General features: G+C 34.9%; 1 protein-coding gene across 1 annotated transcript in view; it reads right to left on the bottom strand.

The window, feature by feature from the left end:
* Nucleotides 1-1,481: 1,481 nt before the first annotated feature.
* The window catches only part of LOC107753220 (ribonuclease inhibitor-like), a 30,997-nt gene continuing 23,028 nt past the window's right edge, over nucleotides 1,482-9,450 (bottom strand). Inside the window, exon 3 of the mRNA XM_016569344.1 lies at nucleotides 1,482-1,659. Coding sequence (XP_016424830.1) covers nucleotides 1,482-1,659 — 178 coding nt within the window. The remainder of the gene's footprint in view (nucleotides 1,660-9,450) is intronic.

Here is a 9,450-nt window from a genome sequence, read left to right as displayed (position 1 = left end):
TCAACCCCCCCCATTGCGGTACTACATAGAGGGAGAATAACAAAAATAGAGGAGGAGATGTGGAGGTGGAGGCATGCCGGAAGAGTTGTTGCTGGGACGGCGCAGTGACTGCTGCTTATATAGGCTCATTGACAGGATTGACAGGACTGGATGATTAGCCTCCTCCTGAACCTACGTTTGGACCTTCGTCAATATTTTCCCTTTCCTCCCTTTCCTGCACTGCATAATAATGTGTTCAGCTGTTTCCATCACTCCACACTAACAGCATTGAGCTTATGATGAGTTGTGTTTACCCATCAGAAACAATAATGCATCTTTAAGAGCTGAATGTCTCAATCTGGATATTAACACCTCTTTCCTAAATCTCCATATATTATCCAGCACGTCATTCACAGATGGTTGAATAAAATGCACACTGATGCACTAAAAACACTCTTATGACTGAAATATTGATTGCTGGTTCGTTAAAGGCTGGTCTTTGTGGTAATACAGTACATCGGGCGGGACATCCAAACGCTCGCCTATCATTCATCGACCTCAAACATGGCTTATCATCTGAAATATGTAAGTATTAGCAACTTTACATGGCTGCTCAATCTTATGTTAAAATGTTAATGCAGTCTCCTTACTGTTTTTCCCAACACATTCATAATCATTACTTCTGCTGTGGTGTGCTGTGGCAAGATTTATGTGTGCGCTTATTAGGCTATGTAGGCAATTAAAGACTCATTATAAAGATTTAAATGGTTTATTAATAAATGTGCAATTAGTCGACTAATGCTTAAAATGAACAACTACTAGTCGACCATAAAAATCTTTAGTCGAGGGCAGCCCTTCTAGAATGTCATTTACTCTTGTTTTTGAATTTGTGAAGTTGTTGTCAAGGCTGATCTTTTCTTGTTTTCTTTGTGAATATTGTATATAGTATAACTGGGAGTTTTAGGGAGTGTGTGTGTGTGTGTGTCTACTTAACCATATTTTGAGAGATGTTTTCAGCCTAGAAGATAAACCTGACAAAACCTGATATCAAAATAAGGAAATTTAAGCTTTTTTAGTAAAAAAATAAATAAAAAGAACATTAAAAATGCAATAAGTTTTCTTTGGGAGTTTAGGTTTGGTTATAGTATTTATAACTCGCTGTATATAAGAATAGACATCTATAGAATGTCCCAATTTAAATAGAGAAGCCACTACAGAAAAAATTAATGTTATGAACTATAAGAATGAATCCAGCATCTTCATTTCTCAGTTCTGATTGTGTTGAGCTTGAGTCTGTTTAAAGTCAAGACATTGAAGTGCTGATGGTGTGTGAAAGTGTGTATTTCAGTGTGACTCTCAGTCCTGCAGTATCATGTAGAGCAGATCATGTGTTCAATCATTTACAGCTCAATCAACTGAACTCACAGCAGCAGAAAGAGACTCAGCACTTCAAACATACTGTACTTTACCTTGAGTTTCATGTGTGAGAGTCAAATATGATCTTACCTCAGTATCTCCAGTTTACAGTGAGGATCCTCCAGTACAGCAGACAGCAGTGTGACTCCAGAATCTCCTAGTTTATTCAGAGTCAGACTCAGTTCTCTCAGGTGTGAGGGGTTTGATCTCAGAGCTGAAGCCAGAGCAGCACAACCTTCATCTGCGACTCCACAATCCCACAACCTACAGAGAACAATGACACACTCTTCACTCTCTCAGATCAGATCAGATCAGATCAGTTTAACAGATTAAAAAAAAGACTAACTTTGATTCAGAAGTCACAATTCTATACAGACTATTAAATATTTCTCACAGGACATAAAAATAATAATCGGAAATTCAAAGAGCTTTCAACACATGTGCTTCAAAAATCCCAATTTACATCAGATCTTTAATAATAAGAGAAAAGATGATCTTCATTTATGCAGTTATTTAACCCTTTCACTGGTGAGTTTAAAATATTCTAGCTGACCCCCCAGAGTGAGGGTTTTTGGCGACTGTTATTTAGAACGTTTCTCCTCATTGTTTCCATGGTGATGCATCATGCTTGTCACGTGACACACCACAGCCACGGAAACACCGCATGACAGATGTATCGCTTTTATTTAATTATTATTTTTTTTATTCAAAATATTCACACACTTGCTTACCATGTCATCAATTATCTGATATTCTGATTCACAAATACATGTAAGTGAGTGCATTTTGTCATTTAAAAACCTTTATAAATTATCTTGATCATGATCTATAACGTGAGACGGACGCCGCCATGTTTGTTCACGCCGCAGTTCAGAGAGTCCTGTCAGTCGGATTTACAGCACTTCAATTCATCATTTTCTCTTGAAATACATGTAAGTAAGTGGCTGGTGAACCGGGAGAAGAATAGAGTGAACTTTATAGTTACTTTTACACTATGTGTATCTGATATGAATAAAACATGTCAGCAAATTATATTTGAATGGAATATTATTGCTGCTTCCATAGACATCCGTTTGTATTTTACAAACTGTAAATGCATTGTTTTACTAGTACATATGTGTATTTAAATGTCTGAAACCCAAAAGAAGCATTATGTGGTTAGAAACACTGCAGAGATGTGATTCTATGACAAGTGCAGCTATAGCATGAAGCACAGTTTGAATTTGGCGGTTATGTGACGTCACTGAACATTGTAAATCCCATATGTGGGACTGTAGCGCTCAAAAGGTTACGCATGGTGGAGGTTATTAAAAACATGAGAACAAGGTTTTTTTTAATCTCATCATCAACAATTTTTCTTGTCTATGATGGCGCCGCAGATGGCAGCCATGGTTTGTCGTCCTTGGTACTTGTACTCTTTTTGTTTGTTTGTCCTGTCTTAAGCAATTTTTTCCCAATCAGCTTTACTAGGAACGAACTCCTTGACATCAGAAATAGCACACCAAATAACTTTCTGCCGACATTTGAGCATTCAGATGTTTTACTGGACATTTTAGTCGGAGGAGCTGCGTTCCTATACAAGCGCTCCAGGCGACGCAAGCGAGGGAAGCGCGCCGGCGCGCTCGTGAAATTCCGACAGCGCGGTTTTAGGACTCCGCTGCCGAGCATTCATCTGGCGAATCTCCGCTCCCTAGCAAATAAATCAGACGAACTACGACTCCTCACCCGCACAAACAAGGACTTTTTAAACTCCGCTGCGCTCTGCTTCACGGAAACCTGGCTGAACGGAGCCATCCCAGACAACGCGTAACTACGACTCCTCACCTGCACAAACAAGGACTTTTTAAACTCTGGCTGAACGGAGCCATCCCGGACAGCGCGTTACATCTAACGGGCTTTCAGCTGTTCAGAGCAGACCGCGTCACCGAGTCATCAGGGAAAACGAGAGGCGGTGGATTATGTTTTGTCCTGACGCATGTGTGAGCGCCGCGCTAGAACTGTTGGCTGATCAGATCACACACACAGAACAACATTATCCGGACTCTTTTATTACTGTTCTCGGTGATTTTAATAAAGCTAATCTCACCCGTGAACTGCCTAAATATAGACAGCACATCACATGCCCCACCAGAGACAGCAATATACTGGACCACTGCTACACTGTTTTAAAGGATGCATACCACTTTGTCCCCCGAGCAGCGCTGGGACTCTCTGATCACTGTTTAGTTCATCTTCTACCAGCCTACAGGCAGAAACTCAAATCTGCTAAGCCTGTAGTAAAAACTGTAAACAGATGGACTGCTGAAGCAGAGCAGGATTTACAGGGCAGCTTTGAACTTACTGATTGGAGTGTTTTTGAGGCTGCAGCTACTGATCTGGATGAGCTCACTGACACCGTGACATCCTACATCAGTTTCTGTGAGGACATGTGTGCTCCCACCAGAACTTATTTAACATTTAACAACGACAAACCTCGTCTAACAACTTGGGACATTCACATTGACTCCATTGTGAAAAAGGCCCAGCAGAGGTTGTACTTCCTTCGTCAGCTGAAAAAGTTCAACCTGCCACAGGCACAGATGACACAGTTTTACTCAGCTATTATTGAGTCGGTTCTGTGAAACTGTCTGGTTTGGGTCAGCCTGCAAATCAAATTTAAGAAGACTGCAACGGACTGTTAGGACAGCAGAACGGATCATTGGTGTGCATCTGCCCAGTCTTCAGGACTTGTACAACTCCAGAGTGAAGAAACGGGCAGGTAACATCATCAAAGACCCCTCTCACCCCGGACACAACCTGTTTGCACTTCTCCCTTCAGGCAGACGCTACAGATCTCTGCGCACTTGAACATCTAGGCATAAAAACATTTTTTTTCCCAATGCCATCTACAGCTTAAACAGCTAACACATGAATCATTACCTGTCTTCTGTAATTAATTTCCATAATTCATTCTACATCTTTAATTATTGCCTTTTTCTCAAGTATTATGTAAATACATATGGATATCTCTTATTTATACAGTTCTATATAGAGTACAAATGCACAAATCTGTACATAAATCTACTGTTCCAGATTCATACTCATTATTTTTTGTATACACATTATTTTTTGTTAAGTATTACTATTTAAATGTTTTTTTCTGTTCTCATGTCAGATGTGTATGTATGTATGTATGTATGCATGTGTGTATGTACCAGGAGCACCTGATAAAAAAATTAAAAAAAACAAATTCATAGTGTGTTTGCGCACACCTGGCGAATAAAGCTAATTCTGATTCTGATTCTGATTCTGAACAATAACAAAGGCAAAAGTGAGTATAGTAATAAACATATAGTTGTACACTATACTGTATATATGCAGAGCTGGGTAGTAACTGATTACATGTAATCTGGATTGCGTAATTAAATTCCAAAAATTTTAATTAGATTATATTACAATTTAAAATACTCAGAATCAGACTACAGTTACTTTTTCATGGATTACATGGTTACATATTATTCACACAATAGCAATAAATTGTTCATAATTTATTGATTCTGCCTAATTCCTCTTTTCATCTTTTAAATGTTCCTTTGTAAAATAGCCAACCGCTTATATACATTCAGAAAGTCTGTCAGTTTTGTAGACATTCACAAAAAGACCAGCCACTATCAGCTGGCTGTAATTACACAGAAAACTGAGAGGCCATAAAGCACTTGACCACTGGATTTACACAAATCTTTTTTAGTTTTCAGAAGTGTTTTCTCAACAATTCAACATTGCATCAACTACTGATGAACACAATATTTATTATTTGAATTTTTATTTATTATTTGAATTATCGCTCAGTGGGTTATTTATGTCTTTGGAACGCTTTTGTATTTCAAACACATTAAAATGCACAAATTCACATTATTTCTTATATACATGTAATGCAGGCATTTCCAAACTTTTTTGTCATCTAAATCTCTTTCACCTAATATATTGCTTGAAGTACCCCTGAAATTTTACAATATTTTTTTTGAACAAATAAGTATCACATTTGCATGTTCATGATTCTCTGATGTTGGTTAATGGTCACATGACATACATGTAAACAAATTAAATATTTATTTATTTTTAGTAAGTGTTTGGTTTTGATTGATGCTATTTTAAAATGATTTGTTTTATTTTTTTTATTTAATTAATTTTTTTGCTTTTTATTAGACTCACAAACCCCCAGCAGTTCCTTTACAAACAGTTTGGGAAACCTTGACGTAATGTAATGTTTATTGTAAATCATGTTGACAATAACAGTGAATGGGATATATTTTCTTACTCTTTGTATTTTTATATCAATATGGTACAAGATTATTCTATTTAAATCAATGTGATAAATGAGTTAGGTGAAGAGTAATCTAAAAGTAATCAAAACGCATGTAAACAAATTAAATATTTATTTATTTTTAGTAAGTGTTTGGTTTTGATTGATGCTATTTTAAAATGATTTGTTTTATTTTTTTTATTTAATTAATTTTTTTGCTTTTTATTAGACTCACAAACCCCCAGCAGTTCCTTTACAAACAGTTTGGGAAACCTTGACGTAATGTAATGTTTATTGTAAATCATGTTGACAATAACAGTGAATGGGATATATTTTCTTACTCTTTGTATTTTTATATCAATATGGTACAAGATTATCCTATTTAAATCAATGTGATAAATGAGTTAGGTGAAGAGTAATCTAAAAGTAATCCAAACGTGGTCTGAACAGTGAATGAACACTGATAAACTAATAGTGACTCTACTAATAGTGAAGCAGTGTGTTTTAGTTACTTCAAAAACAGAAAGAAATATATGCTCGAACTTTTCAGTATTTAAGCTGTTTTATAGATAAATCACAGGACAGTGTTAACAGTGAATGTTTCTGTGTGCATGTGATCTGCACGTGAAGTGTGAGCTACTGTGTGTGTGTGTGTGTGTACCTCAGTGTTACAATGTAGCAGAACATTAGCTCAGAACAGCAATTAACTGACCTAGACAACAAACTGCTTACCAGATCGATATTAAATATTCAGATTATATAAACAAACATAACTTGACTCAGGGCTCTCAAGTCTCATGCATTTCAACCAGTTCACTCGCCACACCTTGTATTTCTCATGCTGAGAAGTAAGGGGTAACTTGTCCCGCTTTTTACAATTAATAGATGAGGCGCAGACATTCGGAGGGAAGTTCTGTGCTGAGTTCATAGCTGTCTCGAGTAGTGATGTTTGATTCTCGAGCGAATCGTTCTCAGCAGTGTTAATTTTGACAGGCATTTTTGATTTAGTCAATTTTGAGACGAAAATGTCACATTTTAGTAATTTGAGTCTTTTATAGTTTTAGTCGACGAAAAGTAATTGCATTTTTGTCAACTTTTAGTCATTACTTTTAGTCATTATTTTAGTCAAACTGCAGTTACCAACATTTATTTTGGTAGCTATTTTATATGTAGTTTTCAAACAAAAATAGTCATTAATTCTTCTCTCTTTAGACCAAATCAATTAAGTTTATGAGAAATTTGAATCAAGGATTGAATTTGAAAAAACTTGAATAAATGACAATTTTCATTTTTATGTGAACTATCCCTTTAACAGTAGTGAAAAGGGAGCAACTTATAAAAATTATAGTTGTTCATATATAATATAGATTATATAAAAATATATATAATTTAAACATTTAGAAAAAGAAGCACAATAAGACATTAAGACAAATACGAAAGAGATACAAATTAAAACAGTTTTTTCCCCAATGCCATCTCCAGTTTAAACAGCTAACACATGAATCATTACCTGTCTTCTGTAATTAATTTCCATAATTCATTCTACATCTTTAATTATTGCCTTTTTCTCAAGTATTATGTAAATACATATGGATATCTCTTATTTATACAGTTCTATATAGAGTACAAATGCACAAATCTGTACATAAATCTACTGTTCCAGATTCATACACATTATTTTTTGTATACACATTATTTTTTGTTAAGTATTACTATTTAAATGTTTTTTTCTGTTCTCATGTCAGATGTGTATGTATGTATGTATGTATGCATGTGTGTATGTACCAGGAGCACCTGATAAAAAAAATTAAAAAAACAAATTCCTAGTGTGTTTGCGCACACCTGGCGAATAAAGCTAATTCTGATTCTGATTCTGATTCTGAACAATAACAAAGGCAAAAGTGAGTATAGTAATAAACATATAGTTGTACACTATACTGTATATATGCAGAGCTGGGTAGTAACTGATTACATGTAATCTGGATTGCGTAATTAAATTCCAAAAATTTTAATTAGATTATATTACAATTTAAAATACTCAGAATCAGACTACAGTTACTTTTTCATGGATTACATGGTTACATATTATTCACACAATAGCAATAAATTGTTCATAATTTATTGATTCTGCCTAATTCCTCTTTTCATCTTTTAAATGTTCCTTTGTAAAATAGCCAACCGCTTATATACATTCAGAAAGTCTGTCAGTTTTGTAGACATTCACAAAAAGACCAGCCACTATCAGCTGGCTGTAATTACACAGAAAACTGAGAGGCCATAAAGCACTTGACCACTGGATTTACACAAATCTTTTTTAGTTTTCAGAAGTGTTTTCTCAACAATTCAACATTGCATCAACTACTGATGAACACAATATTTATTATTTGAATTTTTATTTATTATTTGAATTATCGCTCAGTGGGTTATTTATGTCTTTGGAACGCTTTTGTATTTCAAACACATTAAAATGCACAAATTCACATTATTTCTTATATACATGTAATGCAGGCATTTCCAAACTTTTTTGTCATCTAAATCTCTTTCACCTAATATATTGCTTGAAGTACCCCTGAAATTTTACAATATTTTTTTTGAACAAATAAGTATCACATTTGCATGTTCATGATTCTCTGATGTTGGTTAATGGTCACATGACATACATGTAAACAAATTAAATATTTATTTATTTTTAGTAAGTGTTTGGTTTTGATTGATGCTATTTTAAAATGATTTGTTTTATTTTTTTTATTTAATTAATTTTTTTGCTTTTTATTAGACTCACAAACCCCCAGCAGTTCCTTTACAAACAGTTTGGGAAACCTTGACGTAATGTAATGTTTATTGTAAATCATGTTGACAATAACAGTGAATGGGATATATTTTCTTACTCTTTGTATTTTTATATCAATATGGTACAAGATTATTCTATTTAAATCAATGTGATAAATGAGTTAGGTGAAGAGTAATCTAAAAGTAATCCAAACGTGGTCTGAACAGTGAATGAACACTGATAAACTAATAGTGACTCTACTAATAGTGAAGCAGTGTGTTTTAGTTACTTCAAAAACAGAAAGAAATATATGCTCGAACTTTTCAGTATTTAAGCTGTTTTATAGATAAATCACAGGACAGTGTTAACAGTGAATGTTTCTGTGTGCATGTGATCTGCACGTGAAGTGTGAGCTACTGTGTGTGTGTGTGTGTGTACCTCAGTGTTACAATGTATAGCTCAGAAAGCTCAGAACAGCAATTAACTGACCTAGACAACAAACTGCTTACCAGATCGATATTAAATATATAAACAATATAAACAAACATAACTTGACTCAGGGCTCTCAAGTCTCATGCATTTCAACCAGTTCACTCGCCACACCTTGTATTTCTCATGCTGAGAAGTAAGGGGTAACTTGTCCCGCTTTTTACAATTAATAGATGAGGCGCAGACATTCGGAGGGAAGTTCTGTGCTGAGTTCATAGCTGTCTCGAGTAGTGATGTTTGATTCTCGAGCGAATCGTTCTCAGCAGTGTTAATTTTGACAGGCATTTTTGATTTAGTCAATTTTGAGACGAAAATGTCACATTTTAGTAATTTGAGTCTTTTATAGAGTGTTAATTGTGTTAATTTTGACAGGCATTTTTGATTTAGTCAATTTTGAGACGAAAATGTCACATTTTAGTCTTTTATGTCTTTTATAGTTTTAGTCGACGAAAAGTAATTGCATTTTTGTCAACTTTTAGTCATTACTTTTAGTCAAACTGCAGTTACCAACATT

The sequence above is a fragment of the Sinocyclocheilus rhinocerous genome, unplaced genomic scaffold (genome assembly GCF_001515625.1).
Source record: "Sinocyclocheilus rhinocerous isolate Xijiao unplaced genomic scaffold, SAMN03320098_v1.1 scaffold1402, whole genome shotgun sequence".
NCBI lineage: Eukaryota > Metazoa > Chordata > Actinopteri > Cypriniformes > Cyprinidae > Sinocyclocheilus > Sinocyclocheilus rhinocerous.
This window is presented reverse-complemented; position numbering and strand designations above follow the sequence as displayed.